The sequence below is a fragment of the Eutrigla gurnardus genome (genome assembly GCF_963514095.1).
Source record: "Eutrigla gurnardus genome assembly, chromosome: 10".
Taxonomy (NCBI): domain Eukaryota; kingdom Metazoa; phylum Chordata; class Actinopteri; order Perciformes; family Triglidae; genus Eutrigla; species Eutrigla gurnardus.
The window spans coordinates 11239233-11257299 of NC_139924.1; the positions used below are offsets into that span (position 1 = coordinate 11239233).

General features: G+C 39.9%; 1 protein-coding gene across 7 annotated transcripts in view; it reads left to right on the plus strand.

Annotated features, from left to right (window-relative positions):
- LOC311019813 (RNA-binding protein Musashi homolog 2-like) overlaps positions 1-17952 on the plus strand; it is a 185293-nt gene extending 167341 nt beyond the window's left edge. For 2 of the 7 annotated variants that reach the window (XM_084019411.1, XM_084019414.1), the window contains exons 12-15: positions 5345-5548; positions 11164-11315; positions 14306-14382; positions 16179-17952. In XM_084019411.1, coding sequence (XP_083875537.1) covers positions 5345-5548; positions 11164-11315; positions 14306-14347 — 398 coding nt within the window. In that variant the 3' untranslated portion in view covers positions 14348-14382; positions 16179-17952. The remainder of the gene's footprint in view (positions 1-5344; positions 5549-11163; positions 11316-14305; positions 14383-16178) is intronic. The other 5 variants (XM_084019410.1, XM_084019413.1, XM_084019412.1 and 2 more) reach the window with 4 other exon arrangements.
- Positions 17953-18067: the final 115 nt, after the last annotated feature.

The following is an 18067-nucleotide window of genomic DNA, read 5'->3' on the forward strand; positions in this document are numbered from 1 at the left end:
AGCTGGTGGGTTTAGATGGTTTTAGCTGGTAAAACGGCCTGGTTGATGGTTTTAGCTGGTCTTTAGCTGGTTAATGGTTTTAGATGGTCTTAGCTGGTAGTATAGGGTGGTGGATGGTTTTTGCTGGTTCAATAGGCTGGTTGATTGTTTTAGCTGGTCTTAGTGGTTTTAGCTGGTTGATGGTTTTAGATGGTCTTAGCTGGTTGAATAGGCTGGTTGATGGTTTTAGATGGTTTTCAATGTACACTTATGAGCAGGAAATAAATGTGTGTTTAAATTTAAACGTGCAATGTGACATTGCTGCTGTAGCAAGTGGTCAGATCAGGCATGGTGAAAGACCAGACCAGGGCTTTTCAATTATATAGTTCAGGGGCCACATTTTCAGAAAGCTAAGGGATAGGAGGCCGGACATTTTCCCTGACCCACTCGACCCTTTTCTGGCCTCCTGAATTACTTCCCTTTTTGTCTTTTGGCTAATTTGTGTTTATTGGGTACAATTTATGGCATACACTCCAGATATTACTGATATTTTTCTTCAAAACATAATAAAGTTGTGCTCCTTACCCAGGACACCTGGTTATGTTTAGGATGGGGGACCAATTATGAGGGATACTGGGGGGAAAAAGTGTAATTTAAAACAAATTTCCTGCAAATCTACACCACTTAACCTTTTGGATTAGGTCAAGAAACAGCCACCTGCACTAGTCTTGATACGTTAGATTGATGATGCTATAAAAATATGCATCAAGAATGGTTTATTGCTGTCACACTGACAGGGTACGGACCATAGAGATAGAAAAGCCTCTCTGCAAGCCACAACTATATCAGTTATGGATTTGTTTTTCACTGCACAAGAAAACGAACGATTTATTGTCTGTTCTTGACTGGAATTCATTCATCAAGCAGGTTAAGCTTGATTGGCGGGCCGGAGTTGGTCCTGTTACAAATCTTCAGGATGGTTTATCAGGGCACTAAATTAGCTGTCCTGAGCGTTACAATGAGCTCATCCTTAACTATTTATGAGCTGCCATATTAGGCTGGAAAGAAGTGCTCTTTAATTGTCTGTGATTCAGTTTGAAAAAGGCCTTTTTTTTCTGAGTGAAAAACGACCACGTGCGGAAATAGAAAAGGGCCCTATCCTTTTGAAAACTATCAGGAAATGAAGGTAATTGCAGATTGTTAAATCCCAGTGGTAATTTTGAAACATGAATACATTTTTTTTCGAGAGAGGAAGGGAGTAGTATAACTAAAAATGCAGAATTTTGCACTCATGTGTAGATCTGGACCAGCTGGTATTTCTGACACTGCAAGGTCACCACCACACATACGCACACACACACACACACACACACACACATACACACGGGCATGGGCATGTTGGACTTGTGACAGTTTGGCCCCAGGCAGTAGATTGTGCAAACTGGTATTTCCAAGGTTAGTACTACCGTCACCCAGGCCACCATCACCAAAACACACACATGCACATTTACAGCATCTGCATTTAAGGTATTTTTAAAATGCCAACCTCCTTTTGCTTACATCAACAAATAAATAATGTTTTCTGCTAACAGGACAGATGTTGAGCTTTTTCTCCTCTATTACACAAATTCAGACTCGGGTGGGGGTGGGGGAATTTGCCATTTTCATGCAGTGGAAATTAATTCACAGGGACAGATGGTAAAGCAACACATTAAAGGAAAAAAATCCCTGTTTTTCAAGAATCCTGCCATCACCTCACTGTCTCTTGGATTGGTATTCTATTGAAATGAATACTGTATGCCAGTCACAAGTGTAGACTAAAACCCTGCTGATTATTATATATATTGCCAAGGATTGGTATTATGTAAGGCCAAAGAAAACTTCCATCCATCTATTTTCTGTTGTCAAGACTGGTAGTGGCAGAACCAGACTTCCCCCTCAAAGGATGTTCCCAAGCCGGATAAGATATATAATATATCCAGTGTTTTCTGGGTCTCCCCTGAGGTCTCCTACCAGTTGGACATGCCTGGAAAACCTCCAAAAGGAAGGCGCCCAGGATGAATCCTGATCAGAACCTCCACTGGTTCCTTTTGATGCAAAGGAGTACCGGCTCTACTCCTCTGTGTCTGAGATCCTTACTCATCTCTAAGGGTGAGCCATGTAGGAAACTTAGGCAGATTGTATCTGCAATCTCATTATCTTGGTCCCTACACAAAGTTCATGAACATCACTGATAACACATTGTATTAATAATTTGATAGTGCACTTCCTTTTATCTACAAGATGCCGGTTCAAAGGGAATGCTCTGCATGAAAGCTGCCAATTTGCTTGGCATGATTATCCATATACCATATACTTTGTTTGTATGTAAATCTGAAAATATCTGAGAGCATTTATGTGACATATGGACTTATTACTGAGAATCTGTTGGTATGAGTAATTTGTTCCATTGCTTTGCGGGAGAAGACCTTCACAGCTATGGTTGACATTACCTACGTTTTTAATTGAAGCAACATCGACACAGCCTGGTGTGTATCTGTTGAAAGTGGTTTTCCTTTTTTATTGGCCACAATTATTTGGCTAAAAGAGCAAAGACAGAGTCCTGGGATCTTTGGATAGGACTTCATTTTTTTGTTACCTATCTAATTAGAGGGCTGAAGGATAACAGAATGGGATGCCTGTCTCTTTCCAATTAGCTGAGGGATCCAAAATCTATGCAGACATCAAGGACAACCAGCCATTAGCCTATACATCAAAGTAGATTAAAGTTTTGGATGAGTTTGTTTGTGTGCTGCATCCTTTCTGGAAAAGTACACATTCCCTAACTAAGTTGCTCTTTAAAGTGAACTCAATGCTGAAGTGCCGCTGTACACCCACCTAGGTCATTAGCTCAGAACAATGCAGGTATAAATAATGTGATAGTCCTAGTAGGGCAGGTGGGAGTAGAGGATGGATGGGTCAAACAAACACAGGAACTTCACCCAGGAAACCGCTGTTCATGTCCTGTGTAAGAATTTTAATCGTTTTTTTCCCTTCAATTTTATTCAGTGTAAGTCATTAAAAATCCTTAGCATAGAGGTGCTAACCTTAGTTAATAATGTGCTGATGTACTATTTTTATGTTACCTCCACAGGTTTTAAGTTTATTTCCTTAGAACCTGTCAAGGTATCAATACATTTAACTATGATTAGCTTGAAATCCACAAAACCAGCCTAAAAATGAAGAGAACCTGAGACGATCGTATGAGTCTCACAGCTGGAAGTTACCCTAGATAAACTGCTGGGCTTTGTGGAATCTTACCCCAAAATAACATGTAAGGCCTTTGGACACTGTGGGTAGATTTACTAAGACTGCCAAAGTTTGCGCTGCGTCTGTAATTGCGAGTTCACACACAGCACATGCTGTGCTTCCACATTTTACGTAGTAGTATCAAACCTGACAGCCTTAGGGCAAACAGCGCATAATCCGCCTCTAAAAGAGCAATGAATGGGTCGGCATGTATCTAACATGGACCTTGCAATGACAAAAAAAAGGAAAAGGAAAAGCGTACAACAGGGCACAGGTGAGGATAACTGGTTCAGGTCCACCAGAAATGAATGTCTAGCTATGTGCAGCAAAACCGCAAAACAAAACAAAATAATGGGCAAATAATATAACTGGTTTGCGCAATTAATGGAATGGCCAGAACGATTACCAAATTATGTCGCCACCAGCGAGAGACGAACAACTGCCTACGGACCATCGCTGCAGGCATGGTCGGAATTCTGCAGGGGACCTCGGACGTTCCAGACCTGAGAAATCCAGACCTGCACCATCCAGACCTGAGACATCCACGTCCGAGACCACTTGTTCACCAGAAAAAAAATACCAAACAGTCTCGGATAAACCATTCACTAAAAAATAATAAAGAACACAAAATGAATTGTTGTTTTTTGCAGGGACTCCCAATTTCCCCATGACCCTCCCAAGAGCGCAAATACTGTTCCATGTTTTTATGCATCTGTTGCAAAAGCATTGCACCTCAAGCAACTGCAATTGTGTTGGTAAATGTAGCCCTGAGTCCGCTTATTTCATCCAAATATATCGTACGTTAAAAAATAAATATGACCTCATGTTGTGTCAATCAGCTTTTCACACTGATTTTGAAGTTTTCGGAACAGGTACTATTTTCTTAATTTTTCACGTCAGTCAAAAAGTGTTTGACCACTCAGAGCCATCATAGAGCTCCAAACATTCAAAATATCAACAGATGAGCTCATCTACCTCATCGCTCAAAGCAAGGCGTTGTATGACAAACAGTCTGAAGACTATCAAGAAGATCAAGGACAAATTATGGCCAGTGATTGTCGAGCAGTTTGGGATCAGGGACGTAATGCAGCCGCTGATCAGGGTCAGTTGGAGATTGGTGGTCTTCTTTCTGATGTGTGGTCAGTAGTGCTGCAAACTGGACCACCTGGAACCGATCGGGATATTCACGCTGCTCTCTCACTGCCAGATGAGTCTGTTAATTTTTTGTTTTGCAGGTTTTTGCAACAAATATAAAAAAATGCATCGGACTCAGTGTTCTAGGTTTCTGTGCCTAACAAGGTTTCTCGGATGATGGATGAAAAAGACGACTTACTGTAGCCTCAGTAAGGTTCTGGTTTTGCCCTCGTGTGACATCGTATCACCTTTCAATGAATTTACTCAGCGATGCCGAAAACGTGTGAACAATATATCGCTTATTTATAGGAAAGAGCATTTCCACAACAAGTGAGGCACAATACCTGAGTAGAAGTATTTTCTATATGAGCCCTTTTCCAACTAGGTCAGTGTCACCTCTAAAATTAATTTCTGACTCATTCTCATTGTTTCATGAGTACAGCAAAACCTGATGTAATAATTATTAATCATCTCCGTATTTTGTGTTAGTTAAAGGTTTTTCAGCAGCAAATTCTGCCCTGTAGCTGTCGCAGTGTATCACATCACAACACAGGAGGAACATAATTCATTTGGGCTGACTTATTCATTCTGCGTTTTGTTGGTGCTGGTTATTGAATGATGCTGTGATGCCTTGGTAATATATTTCACAGGAGCTCATCCGTCTACAGTGTTTATTAGTCCTGGCTGTGTCTAGTATGTTTACTTGCAAGATGCTTTGATACATCACAAGAGATAGTTATCAACTGCTGTGAAATTCTTTTTTTCTCAATACATTTTGACTGATTTTTGTTTTTGTGGATTACAACACATGGACACGTTTGTCAGCAGGGGAAAATAACAGCAAGACAGCAACACTGAAACTATAAGAATCAATCAAGGTCATTATAAACGTCAATGACGGAGTCCCAATACCCCCTCCTCCTCCTCCTCCCATGTCTCCCAGGGTTCCCTGATTATGGGTTGTATTCCGCGGCTGGGGCCGGCGGTGACGTGCGGGGAGGAGCGCCCTACTCCCTGGCCGACTATGGCTCTCTGGGGGCCCAGGCAGCTCCTCAAATCCTACCCAGTGAGCACGCCAGCTCAGCCTGCAACTCTCCCAGCTCCCTCCAGCACCACCTGCACAGCCCGGACCCCTTTAAGAGCCCAGGTGTGTATCTGCATGTAGACTCACAGACAACACAAGGCAACAACAGCTTGAGAAAGAGACGGGAGCGTAAAGCAGTGAAGCATGACACTGGGTGGCGTCTGCCTAGAATACAGTGCATGCGTCTGTGTCGCTGCCTGTGAAGAATTTGACATGTGATTTTTATTGTTTTGTCATCACAGGTTGAATGTTTGGACTGTTGTCAAAATAGTACTTTTTTAACTCGATCCTAGCTGTACCTGGACTGGTTATCAAAATATATACCCCTCCAGTGAAAAGCTGAGATATCGGTATGCAGCTCTTGTGACTTGTTTTTTTTTTGCATGCGTTACAGTTTTTTTCAATCACTAACAAGTGCTTACCCAGACTTCAGATACTTTTTCTAAACTCTTAACACAGACTCACACCTACAAAACACAATTGGCCAAATGGATCATTTTCTTCTCAAAAACACATTTTGTTAAATACTAACTCTTCATTTCAAAATAGAACACATCTTTCTCTGCACACACTAACTTTACCAAAACACTGGAAATCTGACTAAAAATGAAATGATTTTCTTTCAAAGAATAACACTTGTTTTCACTTCACAAGGTTCATGTAGTCAATCAAAGTACACAGACATTACAAAAACTGCATAGACTTTTGAAAAAACATTCCACCGTTTTTACATTAAATTTCTTGGTTGGAAACTGTATGTCCACATGTAATGTTCACATTCAAAAACATTCCAGTAAAAAGCAAATCAGTTTTGTTCCTTTACTGTTTACTACAGGAGGTACAGTATAATACTGTTTACAGTATGATAGAACAGAAAAAGTTTTACAGTATTGCTTACATTGAACAAAATATCCATGAAACACACAAGAGCATTCTGAACAGAAAACAACAGCAAAAAGCCCAGATAAAAAAAATATTTTTCTGTTTCTGTTTCCAAAAACATCACTGCTCAAAGTCCTCCTTTTACTGCATAAGTGTCAATGTAATAGAAAAAAATAAGCCCTGTCACTGAGTCTAAGCCAGACTGGAATCAGCTGTGGTTGGCTTAATTTACCCAACATGAATCAGCTGTGTGTTTGTGATTGATCCAGATCCAGAAAGGTTGCTTATCGGGGTGCTTTTCTGACACTTGTGTCACCCGCTGCTCCACCGCAGTCCAAGTCTGCCAGTATTTCACACAGGGAAGTGTTTTAGATAAAGTAGAACTCCTGTGTCATTTTTGCTTTCATCTGGAATTCTGTCATGCTGAGGTCTATTGGCACATTAATCGTTCAGAGAGTGCACACTTTGCATCCTGATCGGTGGCAGACATCACGTTGTTGTGTTGTGAGTTTCCTACCTAAGTGCCAAATTGGAGGACGTAAAGGGCTAACGTAAAGGACTTAGGTATTTCTGTCATCAATACATTCATGGTGTAGGTAAAACCAAATCCACAAACTTTAGCTGTCTTTTATCTGACAGAAGATGTGAAATGCTTTGGTTGTTGCAGTTTTAAGCAGAATTCCATCATATTATGTTTTTGCTTGATTTAAAAAAAAATCCTCAGCTGTACTGAAAACACTGATTCTCAACAGTAATAAACCTCCCATTCAAGTCTGTAACCCCAACCTGATTTAATATCCCTTTTTAATAAAAGGTTGATCACCAAATGGCACTCGGAGGGAGACAAATGAGCAGATCACAGTGTTGAGGTTGGCTTGGAGTTTTCATTTAACTTAATATATTTCAAAACAGTATTAATTAGAGGTGATTCTAATGATCGGCATCAGTGGGCCGACCCTCGCATATTTGAGTGGATCGGTTAATATAGAGCTGATCAAAATCTGATTCTTCTGTTAACCGTTACCATACTCTGCTGTTCTGTCCACCACAGATATCCACATAAGATTGCATATTAATGATTGAAAGAAAGTTGAAATGAAATATGTTCGAAATGGAGATTAATCACATTACCATTAGACCATTTTGGAGTAGACGTAATTGTTAGCTTATTAATGTCAGAAAGCCCGTCTTCTGTGGCAAAAACAGTCAAATCATCAAAGAAGACGTCCAGATGATCCATGTTCTTTGGGATTTTGGTTCTCACATGCGACAGAAATACTACTAAACTGTCACTTTTTGTAAACAGTTTGGCCCCGCCCTCAAAATGGCACTGTTTACAAACACAAAAAAGGTCCAAAAAGATGGATTGCACTTCCAGACACCACACACATCACTCTAGCGCCTAAAGGTTTCAAAGGTCAAAACTGTAAGTGTGAGTCAGCTGCGAAAACCACAGAAGGCGATAGGGCCTCATGCTTCTAGCTGTTTCCAATGAAGGCATTGGTGTCAACATTTTCTTCCGTTTCTGCATTCAGGCAGAACAAGGGGCATCTCTCGACCAGCTTCCGTGGTATAATTACGAGAATAAAGAAGAATAAACTCCACAAAGGGCAGGTGGGAATAGTGGTGATTGGTCCACCATACACAGGACTTTCACCCAGGACCTCTGTTCATATCCTGTGTGAAACCAAAAGTCAACAATGGCTTTCCCGAAAGACATTTATTCATCTCTAGCTGTTACATTATGTTATAACCAGTGTTGGGAATGTTACTTTAAAAAAGTAATTAGTTATAGTTACTCACTACTTGTTCCAAAAAGTAACTGAGTTAGTAACTGAATTACTTTATAATAAAAGTAACTAGTTACCAGGGAAAGTAACTATTTGCGTTACTGTAAAAAAAAAAGTTGCTTTATGTCAAAGAATTTGGATTTTTCTTGTAATGAGATGGCAAACTGTAGTCTTGTAGTTACTCCTATAGTCGCGTAGCGTGTAGTCTTGTGTATAATAATTGAGATCGCATTCTCCGCACCTCGCATGCGGGAATAATTAAAACTTGAGGAGAAATTATACAGTGGGAGACGCTGTGTCTGTCATATATCACAAAACAGGGTCAGAGCGCACAGCAGTAGACATAATGACGGCGAGACCCCGGTGCCTCCACGAGCCGCCGCGCCGTTCATCATCATCATCATCATCATCATCATCATCACCACCGTCTTCACCATCCGCGCTCCACAGCTGCACCGGATTCCCGTCCAACACCAGAACGGCGGGACACCGGGGCCCGCGTGGCCCTCGCGCACCGCTCAGACCAGCAGCAGCCCCAACTCCGGCTCCAGCTCGCGGCAAGTTTGCACGTTTCTCCACGGACAACAGGCTGCCGAGACCAGGCACGAGTGGCGCGCAAGCAGAACACGATCCTGACCTTTTTTTTTTAACCGACAACCGACAAATTCAATTCATAGTAACGCACCACATACGTTCAGTAACGATACCGGCGTTGTAACGACGGAAACAGTAATTAGTTAGATTACCCCGTTACTGAAAAAATAACGGCGTTAGGTAACGCCGTTATTTTTTCAGTATATATTTTCATTTTAAACGGCGTTATTCCAAACACTGGTTATAACATAACGTTACATAAATCATGAGGTTTTTTCTAACCATGACCAAGCACTTTTGTTGCCTAAAACTAACCACATTTCATTGTGTGTTTCTGTAAGTGTTATACAGGGCTGATATAAAAACATATTTATGGGTTCAGAAACGTCAACATCAACATATCCGTGGTTTTTAGAAATGAACAGTGCCAACGTTTGTGATTTTTGTGTGCGAGAATGTAAATGTAAATGAACTATTCTGTGGTATTATTCTTCACCCATAATCGTTATCTGGTTCTGTGATTGATAATTATTAATAATGATAATGACACATGTTTTCATAACAATGCGAAGCACAGTAATCCCAAACAATGTGACATCTGTCTCCAATGACCCCTTAATTCTTATGAACCAGACATGTTTCACTTTTTCTTACGGACTAAACTCACTGCGTTGTTTTCGGATGATTGCAGATGATCTTTTTCCCCATCATTTACATATTTATTTATACACTCCTCTTACACATTACTCTATCCAGGAAACACAATGTGGGGGGTGGTCTGCAGTTCAATAATACTCTTCTCCTGGTGAAGCGAGCCCATGGAAACGTGGCTCATCCCTGCAGTCTTTTAGCATACATTACCCAGGACACCCTGTGTAATTTTCTGCCTGTCAGACAGACTAGGTCCAATACCCCAAGCACTTTGGAGAAGATAATCACCATCGTATATTTAAAAGAGGCTGGAGGAGGAGCAGGGGGAGTTGTGGAGGGGAAGGGGATGTGGGTGTGGTGGAGTGTACAGGCTCTCTTAGTGACAGGTGTTGATTAGATGTGGGCTGTTGTGGCCAATCCCCCTGTGCAATTTCTGCAAGACATTCATAAGCTGTCTGGCAGTCATATCTGAAGGTTCTGCTCAGTGCGAAAGCAGAGAACGTCAATGAGATGCAAAAGGTGAGAAGAGTTTTGGGGAGGTTTTTTTGAAACGCTTCCAGAGTGTGAAAAAAACAGTTTTGTTGCTTATCAGATAGTTTGGGAAACAAACGGCGTCTTGTCTGACTTCATAACATCACCCAGAGGTGCTTGGTGAATTTCATTGAGCCGTGACAAGCAAGACACATGTTGACTGGTTTCCTACTGCAGTATGAACCCAAACAATTTAGCTGTGATTTTATTGGAGTGAATGGCTAAAAGACTACATAATGATGATCATTTGTAAAATCTTTGTTGATAGTAAAAAATATGAAAATAACCACAGGATTTCCCCCTTCATGTAAATCTCTGAAGTCATGTTTTTTCGATACATAGTTCTATCTATTACACCAGGAGGAGAATCTCAACACTGATTTTGGCGCCACACCACCTCGCAAATTTCTCACTCGGCTTGAAATATTTCAACGAACCAAATTTTGCGCATTCGCCTTATTTGCGTCACATCATTTGTATCATCCGGGCTAATTTGCATTTATTTGCTTCTTTGCGCTGACTGTGTGAGCTCCTAAGACAAGATTCTATAACGATGTGATAGACAATAACGTTTTTGGAATCTTGGAAATAAAATTCCAGCGTAGGGTTACTTCATTTGTAGGTGTCCTCGGTTAGTTTTAGTCAACACAAGTACTTAAGTCAACGTCCTGCATTTGTTTGTTCTGGCTGTTCCAATGCTTAACTGTGTTCATTGCATTGAGGGTAAGAGCTAAAGCTGACCAATAAGAGCCTCTTGGTACGGTGCCAACCAACTCGATAGCACAGGAGGGGGGTGCAGTTTCTGCCCCGTGAACATGCACAGGTTTTTCCATTAGTAGCACTGTGGTCGTTGTCCAATGTGAAAAGGCCCAACACCCTTACTTCTTTCTTTCACTGCCCGCTGCTTTGGAAGTGAACATAAAAGACTGATGAAAAGTAGTTGAATATGAAAGCGACCACAGGAGTTCAGTGCTAAAATCTGGCTTCCATGTGAGGTCCTGACAAAAGAGAATGTGAAAGATCCTCATCTGACCCTTTAACACATGATGTTATCAAGTCAGTAACAAGTTGCATTATATCATCAAATAAACTGTAATGTCTCCAAATCGTGGCCAAAGCATGAAGACTGTGTGAATTATGTTTTGCCAGTTCATCGTCCAATTGAATTTCTGAGTGCCAGCTGTGTAACAATTTCTCTGTCTCATCTGTGTCCTGGTCCTTCTTTAACAGGAGCCAACTCAAACCGGCCTGGAGCCTTTCCTGGTGCCAACAGTCCCGGCCCTGTAGCTGACCTCTACGGAACTAGTCAGGACTCAGGTGTGGGCAACTACATCAGTGCCACCAGCCCTCAGCCCGGGTCAGGCTTCAGCCACAACCTTGCTGTGAGTATATCTATATTTCCATCATCGTCCTCAAGCTCATCGAATCACTTCACTAACTCAGAAACTCTGGACCTTCGCACCGCGCGTAAACAGTCCAATTGGTTTACGTGGCAACGTTTCTCTGAAAATCGCTTGCCGTCAGCGAATCTTCCCGTCCAGTGTGAACTCAGCATCATCGGGTCTCATTCCGTAGAAAGGTGTATCTCGGAAAGCAGTGAAGTTGTCACTACATAAAACAACTATTAAATAAAGTGAGACAATAGTGGCCGAGCTGGAAGGCAGGAAATGCACACTTTTCCAAGGGAGAGTCGCTAATAAATAGAGGCCATAAATGTTTCGTTCCCTGAGATACGGACTGTGGCTCGAGTAAAAAAAAATTAAAATACAGAAATTAAAGTTCATACGAAAAAAAGAGTAACAGACCAGAAGAAGTAGAAGAAAACAGGTGGAGGAGAACAAGGAGCACCTGATCCGTAAGCCCGAGATGAGAGACCTGCCACAATAATTGGACAAACATCCATAAGTGGAAAGTGTCCAAGAAATTAAGGAAAGTGATGACAACCAGCAAGGACTACCAGATGTAATTTATTTCATAATTATATTAGAGCTGTACCAAACAGTCGAAAGCATCATTGATAAGGATGTCTTACAATTCTAAATCTAAATTTGAAAGCTGTTCAGCTTCTTTTCTGGCATGTTGATTCATTCTATCAATTCTGTATTTCTGCAGTCAGATACAGATACGGCTCCACTAACGTTACATTGTTTCCAACTTATCTGACATGTCCAATAACTCCAGAGCGTTGTTCAGTCCACAAGTAAAATGTATTTAAAAAAACAGAAATGGACTGATTCATTAAATTCACAACATGTGTTTATGTAACGAGATATTCGGCTTCAATACATATTTGTTGCCATTTCGCCTTTAAAAAAAGTTTAATCTCTCAATTGTTAGCACGCTGCCATATTAACTGGGTGGTTTAGCAGTAATCTCACGGCACCATATATTACATTAATATAACGATAACATCAAATCATTTTTTGATAAAATAATGTGACAAACGTTTAAAGTTTAATTCGAAAACCTCAAGAGAAGCTTTACGATACTCTACTGAATAATGACAATTTCATTATTTAATACATTTTGCCAATTCATTAATAAAGTAACAATATTTTTAATGAACACACACACACACACACACACTAATCATATTACCGTAGTTTTCCATAAAACTTAGCAATGCATGGTGTCATTTGACTATTGAGATTTTACAAATATTGTTGGCTTATGATGGTGGCCTGATATGCATATCAACTGAAGTGCGCTGCATTCACCAAAGAAACTAAATTCACACTAGTTTCCTCCTTCATTTATCCACTCATTAATCTACATTATGTATATCCACTTAAACTGCATTTTGGATTGGATTTGATAACTGTAAGAATATATTGAATCACCGACCCTATCCATAATTTCACTAGCAAAGGTGTAAGTATGATACATTCTGATCTTTCTTCATTCCTCCTTTGGTGAATGCAACTCGCTCCCTTACATCTAGGCATAATGAATGTTTTGCATGTCCTGTGATTTATGATTATTTGATGAATATGTGTCAGCATGAATGCGATTAACCTCTCGTATGGATCCTGAGGTTTGAGTCAAGAAATGTAAAAGAAATGAAATCCCAAAATAAATGATAGAAAAACCAAATACAAAGTAATAATTAATAACAATCTTCAGTTTTATTATTTGAAGATTATTTGTTGATGTTTCTGAAATATCTGTATGACAATCGATTACATTTTTATAGAAAATGACCTCGAAAATAACTGCCATCTGCCAAGACATCATGGTGAGGTTATATAAGCTTTTTATTGGACTTAAGTCCAACAAACATTAAAACATTCCAGAAAATGTATTTTAAAACCTTATTTTGTAAACCGGCAGCCCCATTAGATAATTTACAAGAACATATACAACTAATTTGGGATACATTTATTTTCAAATAAGTAAGTTTCAAATAATAATACACCCTTAGTGGGGCTGTTTTTTCGAGACATGATTTTTCAAATGCAATTCCAGAGAATTATGTTCCACAACCTCTTAATTGCGTATTACATGGTGGTGGCAAGTAATGTATGAAATGATGTCACCACAGAAACAATTTGATGTTAAGGTTAGTCAACAAACTACTTGGTTAGGTTTAAGAAAGGGAAACATCTTGGTTTGGGTGTAAACAGACATTTTGTTGTGTAACTTGTCATTGTCATTTAATAACTCAAAGTCGACTTTTTGGTTGACACAGGACTTGAAAACCGGTATCCTAGGTGAAAGTCCTGTCTCTGACCCACCCATCCATGCTGACCTCCTCCCTGTGTGGAGGAGTCAGGTTTTTCTGTTGAACCTGGGAATTTGGGTGTGCACCACGAAGAGACTTTCTAGTGGTGCTGGCAATTTAAACACATTACGTGCGTTCACCACATAACACACAGTTATGAGGTTATTTTACATATTTCCGTGACATAAGGATGGAAGTGTCCAACAGTGTTCTGTTTTTCAAGCCATCGTCTCGGACTTATTAAATGATAAGCTGAGGGAGACAACAGATCCACCAAGGCCTTACATGGCCACAGTATTGAGTTGGTCATTGTTAGATACAATAAGATTGAACATTTATCACTATGAATATGTGCTGCCAAAGTAAATCAAATGCTATATTCCTAGTAAAAATACATATGGTCTAGATTTTGGGACACAGTTATACTGTTGAGTTTAACCCTGTATAGAAACCAAACTTTCTGTAATTGCAGAAATACAAACTTGGGAACTAAACTGATGATATTATTTTTTCTGAAAAAGTAAGAGAGATTAATTTCCATTCATGCTGGCATGACATTCTATGAATAAACTTCACTCACCACTAGTTCACTACTTTTGGCCTTTTTTCCAAGAAATGCATACTGACATAATTACTAATTGTACATTTTAGGGTCCATTGATTGCGACAGCTTTTACAAATGGATACCATTGAAAGCTAACAGGTGACTGGTTGCCATCTCATTTGAGGTATTATATACTATTTCTACCCCTATCAGCCCATACAAGCATATATTATTCCTGTATCCCTTTTCCATGTGTTTTTCCCTGTCATGTCTGTTTCTGAAATATTTATTGTGGATGCTGCTCCTAAATAAGACATAACAGCTATTCACAGGGTTTTTGCCAAAGAAGCTGTAGAGTATATTCAAACAAATGGCAAAACCTTTGAAAAATAAAGTTCCTAACTATTCTTGGATTCTCTCTGAGATATCCTTTCATTGTAACTAAATTATTAAGTAGGGTTTGACTCATGTATGCATACTTTTAAAAAGTTTAACATGAAGCCAATAATGCCATTTTCTGAACAATGCAACGTCAAAACATTTTAAGTCCCAGTGAAATTGATGTTGGAGTGTTGCTGGTGTTACGGTTTAAAATGTTGGATGACTGATTCTGCGCTCTACAAAATGGTTTTGTTTTTAAAAAAATGTAGTTGACATCTATTTCATTCAAGGGAAGCAAGGAAGGTTAATGGAGATAAAATATCAACATAATTTTGCGGGCAAGTGTGCGAGGAGCTTGGGTGCTTAAATATCTCTTGTGATGAAGGTTCCGAAAGTCACCTCTATTGGACTCCATGGGAAAGACTCTCCTCCAATCACGAACACACATTTACCCACTGAAACCTTTTATAAGCGCAGCCAGGGGGATGCTCCCCTTCGACTTGATCACGGTCCCCAACTTGATTATTTTTATGATCAACCGGGTTGTGTGGAGCATAGCCCATTCTCTGGACTTAGCCATAACTATGAGTCTCACAGTGGCCGAAACAGCGTGTCCACCCTTCTGCTGAAGCCGCTGGGGACCAGGGCATAGGCAGACAGTTGTCTGTGTACTCTGTCTAGACTATCCTCTGGGAGGTGAAATCAAGTAGTCATTTTTACATAGACTTCCATGCAATCAGACTTCTTTTTTCAACCAGAGGAGTCGCCCCCTGAAGGCCAGTAGAAAGAATGCAAGTGTAAGGCACTTTAGAATTGGCTTCACTTTTCAGATCTGGTGGTTGCTGGGTAAGCATGCTACAATAGGCCGGCTACGCAGTGGGTGAATGCATGCTCGTGATTGGAGGTGAGTATTACCTATAGAATCCAGTAGAGGGTGGAGCCTGTGTGGATGAGAACTGTACAGCGCTCAAATATTCTATTTCAAGTTTTATGAAATATGTGACCTTACAGGGACTTTAAAGATTAGGACGGAGCTATTTGCTCTCAAAGTTTAACTTCTTTTGATGAAGACATGCAATTGTGAAACTTCAACATTAAAAGATTAAAACAAACGCCACAGGCGTATATAGGTCAACATGACAAATTATTTGTTCTTGAATTCTCTACTGAGAACTGAGTCCGTCGTTCAGAGGATTTTTAAGGATACATGTATCCTCCATGCTCCCAAAACACCCACAATGCTTTGTGCTAATAAGATCATTAGAATATAAATCAGAGCCAGCTTACCTGATATGATTACATTGCAATCCTTGAGCGACTGCTGTCTGCAGCGTTCTCCCTCAATACTGGACCCCTTTCAGAAATGGTTGTCCCTTATAGTCACTTGGACACAAACACATGTGAAAATGATCCAAGTTAGGCTTTAAAGCAAGGCCAGTGTGGCTCTCTGAACCCTGCAGATACCTTGTGATGTTGTGTGTCAAGAATGCTACAAAGAGAGGCTGTTAATGCTGACTGGCTTTCGGCCGTGTGTCTGTGCTGCCAGCAGAATGTTTCAGGCGAAGGAGAAGGAGGTTTCTAACCGGCTTCTGTGTCCAGGTGATGGCGTCCGGCGCAAACCACTACAGCATCCATGCAGTGAGCCAGAGCGGAGGTGGCACCAGATGAAGAACAGTTTGAAAAGAAAAGTCAAAAATCATTGCAGAAAAAAAAGGAGGACGGTCCAGAAGTGGTTTAGAGCCTGACACGCTGTGTCCTTCTCGTCGTCTAAAGTGTTGCTGGTTTAGATTTAACTTTTCTTTTTCTTGATTATTATTTTTTGCTTTTTTTGAATTGTGATTTTTTTTTGTTTTTGTCTTGGACTTAAAATCAACAATGAAACATTAAGTTTAGATCGGATTATTTAATTTTGTTTATTTTGAGGTAGAAAAAGCAATGGACATGTCACTACAGCTTTTTGTGTTTGTCAACTGAGACACTTTTTTTCTCTTTTTTTTAATCTTTGAACGATTGTAAGAGTTTGCACGTACAAAGACATTTAATGTGAACCAGCTGGGCGCCGTGGAGCCCGTACTGGTTCACGTATCTAAAGAACACCAATAACACCTAGTAGCTTTGGGTCTAGCAACGTGGTCACTAAATGTACCTATTTTTGGCAATAAGAGGACTACAATATTTTCACAGTCCTGTTTTATAAATGTTTTGTCGTCTGGAGAAAAAAAATAGAAAAGCTATCCTATTAAGTCTATGTCAGATAAAAGAAGTGTACAAGTGTATATTGTGCTCCAGTCGTTATAGTGGTTTAGAGACCGGCAGACATATTTTTGTGATGGTTGATTAGGCGAAAAAAAGGCCACGTGGCGCTGGATGGGAGGACGTCCGCCGTCTCACCGGAGTCCCATCCATCGCCTGAGGAGAAGATAATGCACCGCTGGTTTGCTCCGTACATGCTCTTTGCTTTTCCTACTGTGGCTAATTTGAAAACCAGCATTTGTCTACGTGACGAGCGATAGCGTGCACAATTAAAAAAAAAAAAAGGCAAACATCTGAAACATCTGTGGATCTGCACTCTTCTGTGTCACCGCGACTCTGGTGCTCCGTAGCATGAAAAAAAAAAAAAATCAATCCAAAGCACACAGGGCAGTTTTGGGAACTCGACGAATCAGCTGTGTCCTCATATTTCACAAAGACCATGTTCGTTGGATATACTGTAATTGTCTCTGTGATTGTTTGGCGTCACACAAAAGGCAATATTTCAAGTTTCACTTTTTTGCAACTTGTGTTTCTTACGAGGAGGAAGAAGTGCAGCGCACGAGTGTTGCTTATTACCTCAGTCCTGTGTGTTTTGTAACGATGACCAGAGGACGTATTTGAGAACACGACAGAGTGAAGTCGTTGCACTGGCGTTGGAGGTAAGGCTGAGAGCAGAATTATTTTTTGCACATTAGTTGGCTCTTTGAAATGGACTTTTATTTATTTGTATTAACTACATTTTAATCAGCCTAACTTGCAAATGTTTTTTTTTTTTTTTTTGACAGTTGCCAGATAGCTTGCATACCATTGGTTGATCCACCGTTACTGAATACACCCAAATTTTCATACACGCGTTACAAAAAAAAAAAAGGAAAATAAGAATGTTCTATATAATTTCATGTAAATAGGAATTTGCTACAACTAAAGATTCAGCCTTTCTGTAAAGTTTGATTGATACATGTACACTGTTTTCTTCCCCTCTGATATTTTACAAATTACTTTTACAAACTATGGGAAGCTGAATGCTGGACTGTTTCTAAAATGGGGACTTCAAGTAATGATCAAATAATCCCCCAAAATAAAAAAAAAATATAAAAAATGTATGTTGTTAATTAAAAATTTAAACATGTATGTTCCGTTGTATGATTTACATTTCTAAGAAGGATTTGTATCAATATTTTTTTGGATGTTTATATATATATATATATATATATAAATAACAATAATAATAATAA